We start from the raw sequence: 22,891 nt of genomic DNA on the forward strand, positions 1-22,891 counted from the left end.
AAAGTAATGAATTGTTTCAGTTTTTCGGTCTTGCTCATTAATTTCTCTTCAATTTTTTTAGCCTTCTGGTAACTATATTGCTCAGATTTCCAACGGCCAGCAACTCATGAAACAGCCACAGCTACACAGGCGCTCTAACTCTTGCAGCAGCATTTCTGTAGCTTCCTGCATTTCGGAGTGGGAGCAGAAACTTCCTCCGCACAACACACCTCTCAATGTCACATCCATTGCCAGGCGTAGGCAGCAGGAGCCAGGACAAAGTAAAACTTGTATCGTGTCAGACAGAAGGCGAGGGGTGTACTGGACTGAAGGCAGGGAGGTGGTTCCTACATTGAGAAATGAGCTAGAAGTAGAAGAGGACCAATGCCGCAGGGTTAGTGCCAGTATTATTCTAAAGCGTTACAGTAATAGATTTTAATCTCGTGTTTTTGTAACTTGGTTCAAAAAGTTGGACAAAAAGATGGTTAAGCTCCCATGTAAAAAGGTCTAATTTTTATGTTAATTTGCAAGATCAAATCACCCCAAAATGAGGCCTAGCTCTTCAGCCTAAAGCCATTTAGCAAGAGAAATAGGCCTTGTGTTCAGCAAACACAGGGCAGTCGGGGACATGCCAGCATAATCTGTGCTGTTTAGTTGCTAAGCTAATGAGCGTGTGAATATGAGTGTGTCTTAGAGCACATTTTCCAAGTTTTTTCTTTTTTTCCCCCCGAGTTAGATTTTTTTGCTGCTTTTGAACTTTTATTTTTAAAACTGTTTTCCCAGGTTTTGAAAAATTTCAAACCCAATGAAAAATTGAAAGAATGATATAGTATCATCTTTTCCCCTTACCTAGATTTACCGTTGTTATTTCTCATAGATAATGTAAATGTTTTTTCCTTTGACTTTTGAAAGTAAGTCAGATTTCATGACACAAATAAAGACATTGTCCTATATAACCACAGCCTTCATCACGCCTAAGAAAGTTAACATCAGCTCTGAATAAATATCCTCTGATACACAGTTCACGTTTACATTTCCCCAGCTGTCCCACTAACAGCTCTTCTTTTCTCAGTCCATGGTCCTGTCACGGTGTATGCACTGCATGTGGCTGCTGTCTCTTTAATCTCTTTTAATATAAAACAGTCCCCTCTTTTTTAATTTTCATGACACTTGGCTGTTTTTGAAGAGTCCAGGCCAGTTGTTTTGTAGCTACTGAAGCTTTGCATGCCTAGTAAATCGCTTTTAATCTCAAGACCTTTACTTCAGCTTATAAGAGCTCTGCCTCATTTAAGGGTGTTTAAACAAATTCACATTTATATATTCTTCTTAAGGATTAAGGTAAATTCTTCCCTTGAATTTGAATAAATGAACCAAGTTACTATTGTGAACTTACATTTAGTAAAATCTTAATACATAACTCTTTTAAAATTTTTCTTCTAAACAAATTAATCTTATAAAGCTATTTGCTTTAGATTTTTGTGTATAATTTAGGGTACAGAATATTTTCATTCAGGTGGCGTACATTCCTGATTAATAAGGAATGATGATGAACTCCAGGTATATACCAAGGCAACAGAGAATTGAAAGTCTCTTAAGTTATATGTACTCTGCAGATACTGCTTTAAACCTTTGTAGGGAGCAAATTATGGTGACTGGTCTTTCTGATCAACTCTTGTAAATCCCCTTTATTTCATGAAAGCCTATAGACAAAACTATTCAAGGCTTGCTTATGCCTATTCAACATTAATACCTAATTTGGCTAAGGAGATATTTAAGAGGATTTACTAGAGACCCTTGAACTCGCTTGAAATCAAAACCTCTGAGAAGTGCAGCAGAAAAGTTTAGGCTGGTATCTGTGCATCTAGGTTTGTCGGTGAAAAATTATGGCCAGTGGACTGAAATTAGAGTTGAAAAAATTTAAGTATAATTTACTTCATAAGTGATAGTAGATTGTAAGATCTATCATCTTTCCAAAGCTTATTTCAGAATGTATTTATTACTAAATGTATTCAAGAAAACTGTCACCTTTGCTGAATGGTAGACTGTGAGAGCCAGACTGTTTTGTTCCACATTAATTAGGCCACTTTAACCATGAAAAGTTTCCTGCTTTCTGAGAGGCTCAGGCATCATTAGGGACAAACTATGTTGCCCGTGTTTGTTTTTGTTTTTAAGATTTTATTTATTTTTTAGAGAGAGGGTAAGGAGAAGAATATCGATTGGTTGCTTCTCGCAGCCGCTAACCCACGGGGGATGGAACCCACATGCCAGGCATGTCCCCTAACTGGGAATCAAACCCAGTGACCTTGCACTTTGCGGGATGGCACCCAACTGAGCCACCCCAGAAGGGGCCATATGGCCCGTGTTTTACACTGTCGTGATTTGCCACTGGTGCTTCATTTGTTTTTTCTAATTATATAGGAAAATGCCTTTAGTTTTCCAGGTGTGCATTTTGAAATTGGGGTCTTCTTACTTGACCAGCTGTGAAGGGTTTGGCCTGTGGCAGGCTGTTTCGTTTGCTTCCAGCTTTACAAACAAGCATGTTTGCAAAGTACCAAAGATAACTCATTGCTTCAATCTACTAACCCTCTCCTATACATGAAGTATTTTTTCTTAGGTTGAATGATATTTGACTAGAAGCAACTAGTTTTTCATTGTATGATAGAGACTGATTTGATACTATATTCTTTATCTGGTTCTTGGAACCAAATGTTTCAGGGGGAAAAATAGTTGGTATGTTATAGCAATTATTCTATTTGAATTTTTAATGAAGTTTAAAATTTTTTAAATTTCAGAAAGTACTCAGAGAAAGTTTATTTACATTCTTTTAATCATTTTATACATAGGGTTCTTAATTATCCCTTATGTTCTTTAGCATTTTGTACTATACAGCCCAATCAGCTTTTACTTTTTTGTCTTTGTATAAGGAGTGTTTTCTCTTTGTTTAGAGGCTTATGAGATGTTTAGGTTTTTATGGATATCATTGAAGTTTTTAACATAGTTGTGGGCCTAACAGATTACCTCACAATAGCAGGGACAAATGTTGGTCAGGAATGCGAAATGAATGATTTGTTTTAAATACCACCCACACAGGAAAGACTAGCAGCATTACCAGAAATTTTCCTTCCATTCATTGGTGGAAGGGACGCTCCCTGGTAGAATATATAATATGTAAGCTGGTGTTAAAAGATGTCTGTTGGTTTTGCATTTAAAATCAGAGAGGACATTTTAATCATTTGAATAACATATTTAGCTTTTGAAAAGGTTCGTGCATTTGTTTTGATGTTGTCACCAAGTAATGTAGCCAAACCTGCTGCACTTCTAATACCCCTAAATTAATTCTGGGTTATGCTTCTTTCTTGATTCCTTTCAACTTGATCAGAACGCACCACCACTTCGTCTCCGACACAGACGATCACGCTCTGCAGGAGACAGATGGGTAGATCATAAGCCTGCCTCTAACGTGCAAACTGAAACAGTCATGCAGCCACATGTCCCTCACGCCATCACAGTATCTGTTCCAAATGAAAAGGCACTAGCTAAGTGTGAGAAGTACATGCTGACCCACCAGGAACTAGCCTCCGATGGGGAGATTGAAACTAAACTAATTAAGGTAAAGACAAATTTACACAGGGAGAAGAAATATATACAAAAGGTCAACAAAAACCCTGACACATAAGCAGTGTCTCCTGGAACATACATGGGTATTTGATATAACCTCTTCGTTAGAGAACTAAAGTAACTTCTTTGGGTGTGAATCTGCTAACCTGGGGCCAAATCTGCTTTCTATTGGATGAAGCTTAGATTCTCAGGTTTGTTAGAGGAATTCCAGGTTTATTATCTACTTTTGATTAGTGTTTATTTAGTTTTAACCCCTACTTAAAAATTAAACCTAAACAAGGGACTGTCTTTACTTCCTGTCAGTTCAAGATTAAAAGTCCACATTAAAATTTGACCTATCAAAATTAGTTGGCATTGAGCTACCCAAAGCCCTTTCCCTTATGTCTGTAGAAAAAGTTTTCCCCTGATGATCATAGATACTCTATGAATAATCGAGGGAAGTAAGAGAGAAGACTGGAAAATTTTTTCTTCATTTCACATTCAATTTAGAGGATGGTTCTTATTATAACTACAGTTTCAAGTAAGATTGTACGCTCATTTAACCGTGGGGGCAGAGAGTGGTACAGCTAGAGAGGAAAGTATAAAGCCTTAGAATATTTAGACATTTCTGGCAGATTTCGTGATCCTAAGCATAGTTTTTATATTATAAGTTGAATGAAAAAGAGTATAAGTTTCTGCAATTAATAATATTACTGATTATATTGCACTGGACTTCTTTTCTTTAGTGAGCAATATGTACTTGCATTTCTAAAGTGTTTTAATAGTACAGACCCAGCAGCCCCAAGCACTGTCTAGTTTTGTGGATGAGGGTTTCCATAAAACAATAGTCTGAAATTCAATTTGAAATATATATGTATGTTTATCATTTGGATGCTATCAGAGTGTAATGGTGCTCTTTTCTCTTGGCTCTAGGGTGATGTTTATAAAACCAGGGGTGGTGGACAATCTGTTCAGTTTACTGATATTGAAACACTGAAACAAGAATCACCGACTAGGTGAGTGACCGTCAAATGTATCTCTTTAGAGGGCTGTTATTTTCTTAGCTGCTCATTCTCAAGGAACAGAATAGCTTGTGAAAGGTATCATTTAGTCTCTGAAGAAGGGTAGTGGTATTTCCCTACTTCAAGTATGTTTTCTGTTAGATGTGAAAATAAGTGTTGCCTCATATCCTGTCTCCCCTTTCCCCACAGTCGAAAACGAAGATCTTCCTCAACAGCACCTGCCCGACCAGATGGTGCAGAGTCTGAATGGACCGATGTAGAAACAAGGGTAGGGGTAAAAGTTAATATTTGTCTGCTTCATAAAATCAGGGGTGCCATATTTTAAGTCCCACTGCTGTTGCTTTTCATGCTCTTTGAAGGAGCTGAAGTCTGGTCTCACATTGCCAGTACAGTCTATGGACCTTTCCTAGCAAACCTGTGAAGATATTTATTTATATTTCTTCAGGTCTTTGGCTCAAAGCCCCTCTTTTCAGTGTAGACAGACAGGGCCCAAGGCCCAAGAGTCAAGTCAGAGAGCATCACCCTAGAATAGCAATTTGCACCTGATGTACCACAAGGATTTTTAAAACGTGACATACTTGACTACAGTCAGGGGCACTGACCTCTTCTCTAATCTGACTGACTGTCAGATTAACAAATGACAACAGCCAACACAACAATAGCCGTCAGTGTGAATGCCCTGTCTTGAACCATAAATATATAAGCCATAAAACAGTTGTATCTTATTGGTCATGTTGCATAATAAGGTTGCATCGGATTGGTTAATTCTTGGTACCAGAAATCCTTATATACAAGTATAGGCACCTGATTTTTTTAAAAAGTCACTTTGGAGCAAAAAGGGTAGGTAATTACTTTTTCTTTTTCTTTTTTTGTTAATCAAAGTTATACTTTTTAATATAAGTAAAATCGCTACCCTAGAATAACAGGAATTCACATCAGATTGATAGAAATCTGTCAGAAGCAGAACTTCCCCTGGAACTGTTATTCCTAATGAGAGGCTCCTGTGGACAGAGCATGGGAAGGTGGGGGCTAGGGGACCAAGCTCTGGCCGCTAACTTTCTCAGGACCCCCTTTTTCTTATGTACAATGAGGAAATTTACCTGGATGTTCTCTAAAGACCACTCCAGATCAATCCCTGTGGCCAGTGTCAAATAAACTGAGTATCTGGTGTTTTTATAGGTGCCTGAGCTGAACTAAAAAGCAAGGTTGGGTTTCACCTTGGTGGAACCTATCTAAACAGAATTGTGTTTTATAGGCTGCTGAGAGGAACTGATCTTTTCCTCTTCTGTCATTTTCCTATCAGTGCTCTATGGCTGTAGAGATGAGAGCAGGGTCTCAGCTGGGGCCTGGATATCAGCATCATGCACAACCCAAGTAAGTACTGGTTAATGGGGGCCTTCCTGTGCGTGTTTTCCCTCCTGTAGTACTTCCACCACCACCCTTCCTCCCTATTATCCACTTTCTTTTAAGAAGACACAAGTGGTTTTTGTTTACCCCATGGAATATCTAGGCCCTACTGGCAGATTGCAATAGGCAGCAGCAGTGCTGGGGACCTCAGAAGGCTTGGTAAGAACAATTAGAGCTGCAAGAGCAGGAGGTGATCGATTATTGGCTCACTCTTGTTCATATTTTGTCAATGCTCAAAGCTTTCAGAGACTGAACTGAGATTACCTATAAGGAGGCAAAGCTAAAGGCTTTAGTGAAGGATGGCAGCTTTTCCTGTAATTCATTCTTTCCTAACTTGCCTCTTGGTCTTAGTTATAGCAATTAAATGTTCACTAAAGTCATACAATGCTGGAGTTTTATGGTTGGGAAAGGAATCATACTTTTCCCTCTTGTATTAAACACGTACCCAAGAACCTGTCCTATTCTTTTTTCCATACTAGTATAACTTCTTTTCACATATCTACTTACATCCATCCATGTGCCCACTTTTAACACCTGTATTCCTTAGGCATCTTGTAAAAATCACTGCAATGGGAAAAAGATGGGAAGTTCTGTTTTTTAAATTAAATACTAGATAAGCATACTTTGTAACAGTTATTTGCATTCTCAGGACTTGAACTTTCCCCCTGATAAAACCAGGAAATCTCTTAAGCCCTCTTAGAGATTAGATTGCTCTAAATGTGTTGCTGATTGCAAAATTCAACACTAAACACAGGCTTTTGCATTTTAGGCGCAAGAAGCCATGAACTGACGGTCTCGGTAATAAAAGAACATTTCTGTTGTGTTGGTGGTTTCTCCAAAACCATGCTGGAGGAGTCTTCAGCGTCATCTTGTACAAGTCCAGCTTTGTTGCTTATATGCCTTGCCATATTTAATATTAAGAGCACAGAAAGACCTCCTTTTCTCATTGCTGTACAAACTTTTTAATCATACTATTTTTTGTATTGCCCTTGTACACATAAACTAATTCATGGAAGTGTTTGTCTTTGGTGATTAAGAAAGAATATATCTAGATCACTTTTTATTTTTTATTGTGACCTTTCCAGCTCTTGCCTGAATATTTCTTAAGGTTTTATAAACAAAACAAATGCTGCTACTGGTTAGCTGCAAAAAATGCACTTTACGTATTTGACAATTCAAACTTTCAAAATAAAGATGTTAGTGACTGGCCAATACTAAAACCATTTTAGGAAGTTATTTTGAATTTTGTATGTACATATTCACTTTCTGACACTTAGACATGCCAAAAGAACTGAAATAAAAGCACTAAGAAATGCACAGTTGCATAATGGTCATAACATATTTTCAGCGCCTAGCACTGTGCCTTGCATTTAGCTGGCACACGTTTGTGGGATGAATTAAAAAGTGGAATGAATTGAAAGAATACACTAGAGGTTTTTCATATTGGGGCTACTTGTTTTAGCATACAAAAAAAAATGCTTTGAAAAGGGGGGGTTTCCCCAGCCGAGAACCAGGAATCTTACCCCAACTCACACGCATAATCTGCTGGTGTGCCATGGCCCACAAACAATCCTTGATAAATAGTGTTTGACCTGGAATCTCCACCCCCCCCCCTTTTTTCTTAATTCAGTTGATTTGCCAGGGTTTCAAAACCAGCATTCATAAATTCCCAGGTATCAAAAATTTTAATTCTTGATACTATACGTAACTTAAATCCATATAGAAAAAGTAAAGAGTGTTGTCAGCATTATGGCAACGAGTCCTGTTTTTTTCTCCCCTTTTACTTACAACTAATTGGTCATTCATAACTGAAAAAAAGTGTGCACATTACACCAGAATATCCAAGAGATTTGTACCTACATGTGCTTCAGAAACTGGGTAGATGGGACCTCGAGGGGACTTTGGATCCAAGGGGGTCAGTGAGGCTGTCCCATCCCCAATGTGCAGTAGTTAGGAGGTGGGGTGAGAACGGACAGTGCAAAACAGGTGGACACACAAGGAAGATAGAGAATTTGTGGAGGTCCAGCCAACGTGATGGGAAAACGAGGCATGCCATCAGATGGGCTAGAGAGCGGATTGGAGCGGATTAGAACTGGCTAAGGAAGTCAGTTCTCCCCAGAGGGCACTACAACAAGCTGGGCTTTCACCAGCAGTGACTGGCAGCTACCTCTCTCACAAAGGAAGTGGAGAGAAAATACTGAGTGACTGACCAGGAGCTTTAAGTCAGAGGCACCTACTTCTCTTCAGTAGCTGGGATTTCTGAGAAGGACCCTCATGACTGGTGGGAGGCGAGGAAAGCGAACGTGGGTGACAAGGATCAAAAAGGGCACTGAAAGAACCCTTGGGTTTCGGCAGGAAGTCTGCATGAACCTCTGAGAGCACCCCCATTAAAGGACCCCCTACCAGACTGTGCAACACAAAGGCCCGGGTGCTAGGTCCACACTTCCCTTAACTCGGCCCCAGATGTTGCTATACCACTTTTTATTTTTTTTTAACTCCTTTCAGAGTACAGCCAGCCCCAGAACCAACTCCGGAAAAGAGAAACCAAAACTTGAGCTATTGCACCACCTTCTGGAAAATAAAGGTTCCTAAACTGCCAGTCTGAAATGTTTTCCTTTATTTTTATTATTAACACTAATACAGATGCCCCATGCTAACTGAAATGAGCCAGTCAGAGGAAAACAAATAACATATGCCAGTCTGTTGAATTTTAATGAAATAATAAAAAACTAAGAAAGGTATGCTATTCCAAATGCAACAGCAGAGCCACAATTGGTCAAGCACTGAAAAAATCATGGTAATATGGTATTGCAGAAATAAAAATAACTCTCCATTCTCAAACTACAAGTAATTAGGAAATAACACAAAAAATCTGAAGCATGTCACCAATAACATAAAGCATGGAGGAGAGAGTAAAAATGTAGTCCTTGTAGAATCTATTCAAATTTAAATGCTTATCAGCTTAAATTAGGCTGCTACAGAAGTCGAATGCCATACATAAGCCCCATGGAACTACAAACTAAAACAACTTACAAAAGATATACAAGACATTAACAGAAAGGAGCCAAAACAAAATACAAAAGAAAACCAGCAAAACACAAGGTTAAGAAATCAAGAAGAAAAAAGAAACAGAATTACTTTAAAAAAACAAATTTTTAAAGATTTTATTTATTTATCTTTAGATGGGAAGAGAAGGAAAGAAATATCAATGTGTGGTTGCCTCTAATGAGTCCCGGCTGGGAACTAGCCTGCAACCCAGGCATGTGCCTTGACTGGGAATCGAATTGCGATCGTGTGGTTCGCAGGCCTGCGCTCAATCCACTGAGCTACACCAGCCAGGGCTAAAAAAACAATTTTTAAAAATGGCAATAAGCCCTGACCAGGTGACTTGGTTGGAGCATCACCCCACACACCAGAGCTGTGGGTTTGATTCCCAGCCAGGGCACAAACCTAGGGTTAGGGCAGGTATGGGAAACAACCAATCAACATTTCTCCCTCTCCCCCTCCCTCCCTCCCTCTATTTCTTTTCTTTTATTGCTGTTTTATTAGAGTTGTCCCAATTTTCACCTGTTGCTCTCCCCTGCCCCATCCATGCCCCCTGCTCAATTTCCACCTCATTGTTCATGTCCATGGGTCATTTATACTTGTTCATTAACTAGGCCCTTTCCCTTCTTTCTTCCCTTATCCCCCTCCTCCCTCCCCTCTGGTCCCTGTCAGTTTCTTCCTTGTTCCCATGCCTCTGGTTCTATTTTGCTCATTTGTTTGTTCTGTTCATTAGGTTCCTGTTATAGATGAGATCATATGGTATTTGTCTTTCACTGCCTGGCTTATTTCACTTAGCATAATACTCTCCAGTTCCATCCACACTCTCTCAAAGAGTAGGAGTTCCTTCTTTCTTTCTGCTGCATAGTATTCCGTTGTGTAAATCTACCACAGGGGTTTTTTTTAAAGATTTTATTTATTTATCTTTAGAGAGGAAGGGAAGGAGAGAAAGAGAGAAATATCAATGTATGGTTGCCTCTCGTGAGTCCCCTGCTGGTAACTGGCCTGCAAACCAGGCATGTGCCCTGACTGGGAGTCGAACCGCGATCATGTGGTTCGCAGGCCCGCACTCAATCCACTGACCTACACTAGCCAGGGCAGTTTTTGATCCATTCATTTACTGATGGACACTCAGGCTGTTTTCAGCACTAGGCTATTGTAAATAACACTGCTATGAACATTGGGGTGAATAGGTATAATCCCAGCAATGACAACGCTGGGGCAAAAGGCAGTCCCATTTTTAGTTTTTTGAGGAAATTCCATACTGTTTTCCACAGTGGCTGCACCAGTCTGCATTCCCACCAACAGTACACTAGGGTTCCCTTTTCTCCCCATCCTCACTAGCACTTGTTTGTTGATTTGTTAATGATGGCCATTCTGACTGGTGTAAGGTGGTAGCTCACCGTGGTTTTAACTTGCATCTCTCCGATGGCTAGCGATGGTGAGCATCCTTTCACATGTCTATCTGCTCTCTGTATGTCCTCCTTGGAGAAGTGTCTGTTCGGTCCTTCATCCATTTTTGTAAAAGATTTTACTTATTTACTTTTAAAGAGAGGGCAAGGGAGGGAGAAAGAGGGGGACAGAAATATCAAGGTATGGTTGCCTCTCCTGAGTTCTCCACAGGGGACCTGGCCCACAACCCAGGCATGTGCCCTGACTGGAAATCGAATTGAAATGCGAACCTTTGGTTCACAGGTTGGCACTCAATCCACTAAGCCACACCAGCCAGGGCTCGTCATCCATTTTTTAATTGGATTGTTTGTCTTCCTAGCATTGAGTCATATGAGTTCTTTATGTATTTTGGAGATCAAACCCTTGCTCAAGGTATCATTGGCAAGTATGTTTTCCTGTATGGTTGGTCCTCTTTTAATTTTGATGATGTTTTCTATAGGATGCAGAAGCTTTTTAATTTGATGTAATCCCATTTCTTTATTCTTTCCTTTATTTCCCTTGCCCTAGAGGCTGTATTGATGAAAATATTGCTGAGTGGGATATCTGAAATTTTACTGCCTACGTTTTCCTCTAAGACTTTATGGTGTCATGGCTTAGGTTTAAGTCTGTTATCCATTTTGAGTTTATTCTGGTGTATGGTGTAAGTTGGTGGTAGAGTTTCATTTTTTGCAGATACCATTCTAGATCTCCCAGCAGCATTGTTGAAGAGGCTGTTTTTACTTGATTTTATGCTTCTGCCCCCTTTGTCAAATATAGTTTGATATCAGGTATTGTGATCCCCCCTACTTTGTTCTCCTTTCTCAAGATTGCTGCAGCTATTTAGGGTTGTTTTGGGTTCCATATAAATGTTTGAAATATTTGTTCTAACTCTGTGAAATTTGTCATTGGTATCTTAATAGGTATTGCGTTGAGTCTATAGATTGTTTTGGGTAATATGGACATTTTAATTATTTTGATTCTTCTAATCCATGAACATAGTATATGCTCCTGTTTGTATCTTCCTTAATTTCTTTCTTCAGTGTCCTGTGGTTTTCCAAGTACAGGTCTTTACCTCTCTGGTTAAGTTTATTCCTAGATACTTTATTTTTCTTGTTGCTAGAGTAAACGTTTTTTGTTCCTAGTTTCTGTTTCTGATATTTCATTGTTAGTATACAAAAATGCTTTCAAATTCTGAATTTTGACTTTGTACCTGCTATTTTGTGAAATTCACTTATTAGATTGAGTAGTTTTTTGGTGGAGCCTATAGGGTTTTCTATGTACACTATCAAGTCATCTGCAAATGACAGTTTTACTCCCTCCTTTCCAATTTAGGTGCCTTTTATTTCTTTTTCTTGTGTGATCACTTTGACTAGAACCTCCAATACTATGTTGAATGAAAGTGGTGAATGTGGACATCCTTGACTTGTTCTTGATCTTATAGGGAAAGCTTTTAGTTTTTGCCCATTGCGTATGATACTGGCTATAGATTTCTTCTCATCCCTCTCTTTCTAAAATCAATGAAAAACATCCGCGAGTGAGAATTTTCTAAAAATGGGAATAAGTACTTATCAATAATTACTTTAAATATAAATGGATTAACAGCTTCAATACTACCCTGACCAGTGTCACTTAGTTGGTTGGGCATCATCCCACAAAGCAAAAGATCACTGGTTCGATCCCCAGTCAGGACACATGGCTGGGCTGCACGTTGCACTCTGGTCAGGGTGCATATGAGAGACAACTGTTTGATGTCTTTCACGTCATTGATTCTCTCTCTCTTTCTCCCTCCCTTCCTCTCTCTCCAAAAATAAATCTTTTTAAAAAAAATAAAGTTCAAAAAAAAGCTGCAGTAAAAAACATAGTGTGGCTGAATGGATTAAAACACATGACCCATTGCCCAGGCCAGATAGCTCAATTGGTTAGAGTGTCATCCCGATAAGCCAAGGTTGAGGGTTCAATACCTGATGAGGGCACATATGAGAGTCAACCAATGAATACATAAATACCATATTTTCTGGACCAGAAGATGCACCTTACGTTTTAGAGGAAGAAAATATGGAAAAAAATTTAAGCAAAATGTGACAAAATATTTAATAACATAACATAATATTTCACCAATGTACATGTAAACAGAATTCAACAGTAGCATTAACAACCATTATTCCTCCCAAATTTAGGGGGGGTGTGGGTGGAATATGTCTTATAGTCCAAAAAAGTGGAATAATAAATTGATGTTTGTCTTTCCTTTTCTCTTTCTCTAAAATCAAATATTTTTAAAAAAACATGACCCACCTATATTCTGTTTGTAAGAGACTCACTTCAAATCAAAAGACATACAGACTGAAAGTAAAGGGGTAGAAAAGAAAAGCAAGCTGGGGTAGCAATATTCATATCAGACAAAAATAGATTTTAAAAGAAAAAATGTAAAAAATATAATAAGGGTATAATTATGTTTATAATTATAAAAATATAATTATAAAGGGGTTAATCCAAGAAGAGGATGTAACAATCATAAAAGCTATGCACTCAACATAGGAGTACCTAAATATATAGTCATTATTAACAGACATAGAGGGAGAAATCCACATCCATACACTAACAGTAGGGGTTTTTAGTATCCCACTTCCATCAATGGATAGATCATCCAGACAGAAAACTAACACGGAAATAGTGGCCTTCACTGTCACACTAAGCCAGATCAACTTAATAGACATTTATAAATCATTTCATCGCAAAACTGCAGAGTACACATTTTTTCAAGTGTATGTGGAGCATTCTCCAGACTAGATCACAGATTAGGCCACAGAACAAGCCCCAATAAATTCAAGAAGACTGAAGTCATCTTTTCCGACCACAATGGCATGACACTAGAAATCAGCTATAGGAAGAAAACTGAAAAAACACAACTACATGGAAACTAAACAACATGCTAGTACACAACCAATGGATCAAAGAGGAAATAAAAAACTTTTGAAAAAAATTAAAACATAACTTTTCAAAATTTATGGGATTCAGCAAAAGCAAGCCTACCTCAAGAAACAAGAAAAATCCCAAGTAAACAATCTAACTGTAAGCTTGAAGGGAATAGAAAAAAGAAGAACAAACAAAACCCAAATGAAACAGAGGGAAAGAATAGTTGAGTTCAGAACAGAAATAAACAATTTTTTAAACAGAAAAGATCAATACAACTAAGAACTAGTGCTTTGAAATGATAAACAAAATTGGTGAACCTTTAGCCAAACTCATCAAGGAAAAAAGAGAGCCCACGTAAGTAAACTCATAAATGAAAGGTTTCTACTGAAATCACAGAAATAGACTCATTAAAGAACACCATGAACAATTACATGCAAACAAATTTGACAATCTAGAAGAAATGGAAAAATTTCTAGAACTATATAACCCTCCAAGTCTAAACAAGAAAGAAATACAAAATGTAAACAGATTATTAGCGATGAAATTGAAACAACAATCAAAAAAACCCCAACAAACAAAAATCCAGGACCAGACAGCTTAACAGGGGAATTCTACCAAACATTCAAAGAAAAATTAATACTTACCCTTCTTAAACTATTCCAAAAAATTGAAAAGGAAAGAGCACTTCCAAACATATTTTTTGAAGCCAGCATTATGCAGATACCAAACCCAGACAGCCATTATTAAAAATGAAAATTACAGGCCAATGTCCTCGATGAACATAAATGCAAAAAATCTCTATAAAATATTAGCAAACTGAATTCAACAATACAAGGACTATACACCATGACCAAGTAGGATTCATCCCAGGGATGCAAGGATGGTTCAACAGCCATAAGTCAATCCATGCTACATCTTATTAACAAAATAAAGGATATAAAGTATATGATCATCTCAATAGATACAGAAAAAGCATTTGAAAAAATTCAACATCCTTTTAAGAACTCTCAACAAAGTGGGTATAAAAGGAACATATCTCAACATAATAAAGGCTACACATGTCAATCCCAGAGCAAACATTATATTGAATGGTAAAAAGCTGAAAGCTTTCCCTCTGAGACCAGAAGCAAAGACAAGGAAGCCCATTATCACCACTTTTATTCATTTTATTGGAAGTCTTAGTCACAGCAAGAAGACAGGAAACAAACCACATCCAAATTGGAAAGGAAGAAATAAAACTCTTATTATTTGCATGTGACATGATATAGAAAAGGCTAAAGACTCCACAAAAAACTACTCGAATAAATTAATTCAGTAAAATTTCAGGACACATAATCAATATATAGAAACTAGCTGTGCTTCTATACACCAATAACAAACAACCAGAAGAAGAAATTAAGAAACGATCTCATTTACAACTGCAACAAAAAGGATAAAATACTGATGAATACACTTAACTAAGGTGGTAAAAAACCTGTACTCTGAAAACTATAAGACATTGAAGAAACTGAAGAAGGTACAAATAAATGGAAGGATATACCTTGCTCATGGATGGAAAGGATTATTATTGCTAAAAGGTCCTTACTACCTGAGCAATATACAGATTCAGTGCAATCCCTATTAAAATACCAATGGCAATCTTCTCAGAATTAGAACTAAGCCTAAAATTTATATGAAACCACAAAAGATCCCAAAGAGCCAAAGAAATCTTGAGAAAGACAAAGTTGGAACTATCACACATTGTTTTCAAACTATGCTACAAAGCTACACTAATCAAAATTGTATGTTACTGGCATACAAGTAGGTATAGATTGATGGACTAGAATAGGAAGCCCAGAAATAAATCCTCCCTAATATGGTCACTTAATGACCATGGAGGCAAGGATATACAATGAGGCAAAGATACCCTCTTCAAAAAGTTGTGTTGGGGCTCTCTGCTCCTTCTGTTTGACAGGGAGTCACGTCCTTCTGTGCAGTGCCAGCCACAACCCTGAGAAATGACGGTGAAGATCGGAGTGAACAGATTTGGCTGTATTGGGCACTTGGACACCAGGACTGCATTTTACTTTGATACAGTGGATACTGTCACCATCAGTGACCCTTTCACTGATCTCAGCTACATGGTCTACATGTTCCAGTATGATTCTACTCATGGCAAGTTCAAAGGCACAGTCAAGGCTAAAAACAGGAAGCTTTTCATCAATGGAAAGCCCATTTCCATCTTCCAGGAGTGAGATCCTGCCAACATCAAATGGGGTGATGCTGGTGCTGAATATGTTGTGGAATCAACTGGTATCTTCACTACCTTGGAGAAAGCTGGGGCTCCCCTGAAGGGTGGAACCATGAGGGTCATCATCTCTGCCTGTTCTGTGGATGCCCCCATATTTGTGATGGGTGTGAACCATAGCAAGTATGACAACTCCCTCAAGATTGTCAGCAATGCCTCTTGCATTGCCCTCCAACTGTTCTGCCCCCTGGCCAAGGTCATCCATGACAACTGTAGCATGGTGAAGATTCCCCTGCTTCCCCACCCCCAATGTGTCAGTTGTAGATCTGACCTGCCACCTGGAGAGAGCTGCTAACTATGGTGACATAAGGAAGGTAGGGAAGCAGGCATCAGAGAGACCCCTCAAGAGCATCCTGGGCTATACTGAGGACCAGGTTGTCTCCTGCGACTTCAACAGTGACACTGTTACAGAATAGAGGTCCAAGGGGGGCAATGTCTGGCCCACCCAGGGACACCAAAAACTGTTATAGAACAAATACACTGGGGCCTGGACTCCAGAGGATGGTATAATAATATCATCTGGAGCCCCTACTGGGCCCGATCTCTGTCGCCAATTGGAAAGACATCTCTCAATGCCAGAGATTTGTGAAAATGAAAGGAAATGTTTATTTAATGCTATACAGACCTAACATCTTCATGAAAATATCAAAGACCTTTAGGATATCCACCTACATGCGCACACACACACAGCTCCCTTCTCCCCCTGTCCTAACTCGGTACCGTAAATCAGGAAAAGAGCACACGTCTGTTTTTCCAGGCCACTGGTACCATCAGCTGTGTTGCCATCTAGGCAGGATCTCCAATTAATCCAAAGTCATGCGGAACATTCTGACAGTCTACTGGCAAGAGTCCTTTGTACCCATTTTTTTCAAGCAAAGTCTCTCTTGCTTCCCAGGCCATGTGGCCAAATGGAGCACCCCAAGGCCATGTGGGCCTCTTCTACCAAAGCTGCAGGGGTCTGCATTCCACCAAAAGCGTGTGGCTTTCTTCTTCGCCTGGCTACAGGGGTCCCCACTCTGGCAAAGCCGTGTGTCTCTTTCACCTCACCCCCACCCAGGGGGTCCTCACTCTGCTAAAACTGCATGGCTCCCCCTCCAATGGCTGCCGTGTCTGGGTTTAAATCCCTATGCCAATCTTCCTCTGTACCCCTATTTCTGACTCCTCCCACGATCAGTTACACCTGCCAGTATTTCTGTATTATTACAAGTTTACTGGGCTGCCATCGTGAGTCTGGGCAGGTATGGCCCCATGTCCTAGAGCCAATCTTCTCCAAGCTCCCACGCAGGCACTATAACTCGGGGGACCTGCCCCCCAGTTACATCTTGGGGGGAAGTGACTTCATCCCCCTGGCTCCAAGCCTGGCCACAGCCATTTAACATATCCAAGTGACCCGCCAAAGGCTATAGATATGTTAAATGACCAGGCCATGGATTTGCTGCAAGGCTATGGCTGTACAAAACAGCCCTGCATGTTCCTGCTCCATGTGTCCCTTCCCCCAACTCACACCTATTGTGGGGAAAGGGTGAGGACATCTTATATGTCTCTCCAATAATTCCTATACACCTTGAGTTCTGGACACCATTCCAAATCTTTTTTGCCCCCCCCCCTCTTGGCTGCACCCTGTATCAACACCACTCCTCCACTTTTGATGCTGAAGATGGTACTCCCCTCAGTGACCACTACATCAAGCTCATTTCCTGGTATGTCAGTGAATTTGGCTACAGCAACATGGTAGACCTCATGGTTCACATGGGCTCCAAAGAGTAAGAGCCACCTGGACCACCAGCCCTAGGGAAAGGAAGAGAGGCCCTCGGATGCTGGGGAGTCTTTGTCCCATCAATTCCCTAACACACCAACAATCTCCTGACCTCTGCAGTTTCCATCTCAGACCCCTTGAAGAAGCAGGGTGCTTAGGGAGACCTACCTTGTCATGCACCATCAATAAAGTTCACTGTACCTAGCCCCCCAAAAAAGTTGCGTTGGAAAAAATGGACAAATAAAGGACATGCAAAAAAAGTGAAATTGGACCACTTTCTTACACCATATACAAAAAGACTCCAAATGGATTAGACTTAAATGTAAGATGTAAAACCATAAAACTTTTAGAAAGAAACATAGGTAGTAAACCCTTTGACAGCACTTGTAACAATATCTGTTTGGATATATCTCCATAGGCAAGGAAAACAACAACAAAAAAAAACAATTAAGACTATATCAAACTAAAAATTTTTGCACAGTGAAGGAAACCTTCTACCAAAAAAAAAAAAAAAGACAACCTACTGAATGGGAGAAAATATTTTTAAATGATACTTCTGATAAGGAGTTAATATCCAAAACATACAAGTAACTCATACAACATAACACACACATACACACAAAAACCACACAATCCAATTTTAAAAATGGGCAGAGGACCTAAATAGACATTTCTCCAGAGGACATATAGATGGCCAACAGACATACGAAAAGATGCTCAACATCACTAATCATCAGGAAAATGCAAATTAAAATTACAATGAGATATCACCTCACACTTGTCAGGATAGCTATCATCAGTAAATCAACAAATAACAAATGCTAGTAAGGATGTGAAGAAAAGGGAACCCTCGTACACTACCGGTGGGAGTGTAAGCTACTGCAGCCACTATGAAAAACAATATGGAGATTCCTCTAAAAGTTTTAAAAACACAGCTGCCTTCTGATCTAGTAATTTCACTTCTGGGTATTTATTAAGAGAACAACAACACTAATTGGAAAAGATATATGTGCCCCTATGTTCACGGCAGCTTTACTGGCAACAGCCAAGATAGGTTACTTCTAAGTAACCTAGCTGTCCATCGGTAAATGAATGGGTAAAGAAGGTGCGATACACACATTCAATGAAATATTATTTGGTAATAAAAAAAATCTCGCTATTTGCAACAACATGGATGAACCCATACAGTATAGAACAGAATATAATTCAGAATCTAATTCAGCAATAAAAAAGAGTGGAATCCTGCTTTTGGAATCATGCCATTTGGGACAACATAGATGTACCTAAATGGTATTATCCTATGTGAAATAAATCAGACAAAGAAAGAGAAATACCATATGGTCTTGCTTATACGTGGAATCACAAAAACAAAACAAATGAATAAATTAACAAAATAGAAACACATCCATAGATACAGAGAACAAGCTGATCGTTACCAAAGGGGAAGAGAGTAGGTGACTGGACATTGTTTTTAAAGTCTATACTACCCAAAACCACCTATAGAGTCAAGGCAATCCCAACCAAAATATCCCAGTATCATTCTTCAAAGAAACAGCATTTGTATGGGACCACAAAAGCCTCCAAATAGCCAAAACAATCCTGAAGCAAAAAGAATAAAACTGGAGGTATCACACTTCCTGATTTCAAACTACACTATCAGGCTACAGCAACAAAACAGTATAGTATTGGTACAAAATAGACAAAAAGACCAAAAGAACAGAATAAAGAACCCAGAATAACCCACCACATATAGTTAATATTTTATAAGGGAACCAAGGGCACCTAATGGGAAAAGTACAGTGTCTTCAACAAATGATGTTGGAAAAAATGGACAAACATATGCAGAGTGATAAAACTGTTATTATATGCCACATACAAAAATTAACTTGAAATGGGGAGGATTGGTTGGGGGGGAACACGGAGTCAACTATATCTGAACAACAATAAAAAAGATAAAAATAAAATAGGTAAAATAACAAACTTGAAATGGATCACAGATTTAAACGTTAGTCCTGATAGTACGAAATTCCTAGAAGAAAATGTAGGAGAGAAGATCTTTGACATTGGTATTGGCAATGATTTTTTTTGGATATGACACCAAAAGCAAAAATCAACAAATGGGACTACATCAAAGTTAAAAGTTTTTGCATAGCAAAATAATCAACAAAATAAAAATACAACCTACAGAATAGGAGAGAAATTTTGCAGACCATATATCAAAAAATATAAAGAATTTATATGCAAAAATATAAAGAATTCATACAACTCAATAACAAAAAAATCTGATTAAAAAATTGGCAGATGTGAATAGACATCCTTCCAAAGAAGAAATACAGATGGCCAACCACTACATAAAAAGACACTCCACATCACTAATCAGGGAAATGCAAATTAAAACTGCAAGGAGATATCACCTTACACCTGTTAGAATGGCTATCATCAAGAAGACAAGAGGTGAGTGGTGGGGGAGATGTGGAGAAAAGGGAACCCTCATGTACTGTTGGTGGAGATGTAAATTGGTACAGCTGCTATAGAAAACAGTATGGTGGTTCCTCAAAAAGTTAAAAGTAGAATTGCCATAGGATCCAGCAATTCCACTTCTGAATATTTATCCAAAGAAAAAAAACCAGCAATTTGAAAATATGTCTGTACTCCCATGTTCATTGCGGCATTATTTACAATAGCCAAGACTTGGAAACAACCTAAAGGTCCATCATAAATGAAAGAATGAAGAAAATGGGGTCCATATATAATGCAATATTATTTGGCCATAAAAAAGAATAAAATCTTGCCATTTGAGACAACATGGATGGAACTTTTAAGGCGCTCTATTAAGTGAAATAAATCAGACAGGGGACTATTGCAAATACCATGATCTCATTTACATGTGGAATCTAAAAGAAAAAAACAAACTCATAAATATAGAAAACAGTAGGTGGAGTTGTAGGGAGAAGGTGCAGGGTAAAGAAGGGGTGTGTGGTAGGGGTGGTAAAATAGGTGAAGGGATCAACAGGTACGATCTTCCAGTTATAGAAATAAATAAATCCTGAACACACATTGCTTCTTTTTGGCCAGAACTGCTGTCTTCCAGTAATTTGCCAAAATTACTAACACAAAGGAAAAGAGGAGAGGCACTTACTATATGTTCTCTAGGCCTTTTAGAAAAATATGGGGTTGTTCCTTTGGTCACATGCATGCAAATCTGTAAGAAAACTGCTGTTGTTGACATCAAGGGAATGGACATGTTTGAAAAGGAATGCCCCCAACATGTTGCCATGGCCAACCTAGACGAGTCTGCATTGTCACCCAGCATGAGGTGGGCATTGTTGTGAACAGACAGGTCAAGGGCAAGATTCTTGTCAAGAGAATGAATGTATGCGTTGAGAATATGAAGCACTCTAAGAGCCAAGATAGTTCCCTGAAACGTACGAAGGAAAATGATCAGAAAAAGGAAGCCAGAGAGAAAAGTACCTGGGTTCAACTGAAGCACCAGCCTGCTCTACTCAGAGACGCACATTGCGGGAACCAATGGAAAGGAGCCTGAGCTGCTGGAACTCATTCTCTATGAATTCATGGCATGATAAATATAAAATAAAATAAAATACCTCTGCGCTGAGGAAAAAAAGAAAGAAATTACAACTATGTACGGTGATGATGTTAACTAAATTTATTGTGGTCAAATCATTATGTTGTACATATTAAACTAATATACTGTTATATGTTGTAGATGAAAAGGGGCCACATACCAGACCCGACAAGCTCAGGTGAGGCCTGTGTGGTGACCTTATTAACTGAGACCTGAAGTGACCACAAAAAAGATGTGAAATTAAAACTTACTAACTAAAGCAGTTTATGGCGGGTAGTCATGGCCTAGGCTAGAAACTTCCCTGACAAAAGTCAGTCTTTATCTTTATTAAGCCTGTCTCTTGTCTTTTTGCATCTACAATAACATACCTTTGGAATGTCAAAGTAATTTCCTTTCTCCAGATACCACACCAAAGCACCAAAGTGGAGGTCACAATTGCTAACTATCCTGTACCCACCTATGTAAAAGAAGTATGTGTTTCTATCATTTTACTTTTTATCCAATCCCAGAAGTTTCTCTGCTTTTCTTTCTCCCGCCTCTCTAATCTATCACCAATGGATTTAATGTAACCCACTTACGTCCTCTCTTTTGATGTAATGGATAAAGCAGGGTGCAGACCTGCCATTCTCTGTAGCATTTACTCAATCCATTGAGATTTTGCTTCCTGGCAATTGTCATCAGTCTGGCTCAAATAAACTCATTTTAAAAATTCATACAGGTTTGGGCATTTCTTACATTGACAATGTCAATTATACCTCAATTAAAAAAAACCTTTTTAAATACTCTCAATATGAACCCAACAGAGGTTTTACTAGCTTCAAGGGATAAAAATGATGGAGTACAACACCTAGGCCAGGCAGCAGTTGCAGCAATAGGGCTTGCAACATCTCTAGTGCACTTTTAAGGCATTTCCACCCATCAACAGCCTTAGTTATAAAATTTGAAGTTGACATGGGAAGTTCCCCTACATCCCTAATATCTTTTTTATTTTGGGGGGAGGAAAAGAAGATAAGATTTACTCATAATCCCTGAGCCCATCCCTCTCCACACAAACACACACACATATACATAAGGTAGTACTTAAATTAGGAGTCTGGATTCCAAACCCAGACTCCACCGCACACTGTGTCATCTTGGGTTAATTACCAAGGGTGTCCAACACATGGCTGAAGACCACAAGCATCCCAAGATGGCTATGAATGTAGCCCAACACAAAATCGTCAACTTACTTAAAACCTTTTTTTTTTTTGCTCATCAGTTTTCATTAGTATTTATGTATTTAATGTGTGGCCCAAAGATGCCAAAAGGTTGGACACCCTGGTAAAGTTTAGTTTTGCCATCTATAAATTGGAGATAATACTATTTAACTCTTACGCTGGGTAAAGAATAATTGAAACTTCGTAACATAGCAAGTGGCTCAAAGCTTGTGGACTTAGTATGCACTCAAATACTACTGCTATCCTAAGACTACAAGTTTCTCATGTCCTCTTATAATCATTTATTTTGCCAGAGACGTTGTACTACCACCAAGGACTAAAAGCAGTAAAGTAGCTCCTACATCTAAGTGATGGTGCGGTGAGGGGTCAGGGCTGGGAAGTCATTAACTGGATGTCTGACTAGTGCTACAGGAGCGAAAAATTCATTTACCCAGGTGACTTTTTCCTAAAACTATTTTTAGCCGTCACGATCCCTGATCTGCGCGCACACCAATGGACTAATTAACACTGACGTATACAGTAGGTTCCTACCAACTTTTTGAACTCGAGTCACGCCTTGTGCGCAGGCGCTTCCAAGGAGGTCGTCGCTAACGGCTCTCGTCCCGCCTTTTCCGCCAGGCGCCGGCGCGGATTGGCCCGCATGGTCCTTATAAG

At 39.0% G+C, this 22,891-nt stretch overlaps 1 protein-coding gene and 1 long non-coding RNA gene across 9 annotated transcripts in view; one reads left to right on the plus strand and one right to left on the minus strand.

The window, feature by feature from the left end:
• KIF23 (kinesin family member 23) overlaps positions 1 to 7,319 on the plus strand; it is a 28,824-nt gene extending 21,505 nt beyond the window's left edge. For 3 of the 7 annotated variants that reach the window (XM_037054241.1, XM_037054242.1, XM_037054244.1), the window contains 6 exons: positions 62 to 373; positions 3,359 to 3,589; positions 4,510 to 4,592; positions 4,788 to 4,866; positions 5,902 to 5,972; positions 6,775 to 7,319. In XM_037054241.1, the coding sequence (XP_036910136.1) occupies positions 62 to 373; positions 3,359 to 3,589; positions 4,510 to 4,592; positions 4,788 to 4,866; positions 5,902 to 5,972; positions 6,775 to 6,790 (792 nt within the window). In that variant the 3' untranslated portion in view covers positions 6,791 to 7,319. The remainder of the gene's footprint in view (positions 1 to 61; positions 374 to 3,358; positions 3,590 to 4,509; positions 4,593 to 4,787; positions 4,867 to 5,901; positions 5,973 to 6,774) is intronic. The other 4 variants (XM_037054245.1, XM_037054246.1, XM_037054247.1 and 1 more) reach the window with 3 other exon arrangements.
• On the minus strand, positions 279 to 22,882 carry LOC118992367 (uncharacterized). 2 transcript variants are annotated; one of them, XR_005067614.1, is made up of 3 exons: positions 22,769 to 22,882; positions 6,513 to 6,569; positions 279 to 326 (listed from the first exon to the last, which is right to left on the minus strand). It is a non-coding gene; the product is annotated as an uncharacterized LOC118992367 (long non-coding RNA). The 2 variants fall into 2 exon arrangements; XR_005067615.1 differs by lacking the exon at positions 22,769 to 22,882 and adding an exon at positions 22,579 to 22,735.
• Positions 22,883 to 22,891: the final 9 nt, after the last annotated feature.

Source organism: Sturnira hondurensis, unplaced genomic scaffold (genome assembly GCF_014824575.4).
Source record: "Sturnira hondurensis isolate 20B ecotype Veracruz unplaced genomic scaffold, ASM1482457v3 Scaffold0008196, whole genome shotgun sequence".
Classification (NCBI taxonomy): domain Eukaryota; kingdom Metazoa; phylum Chordata; class Mammalia; order Chiroptera; family Phyllostomidae; genus Sturnira; species Sturnira hondurensis.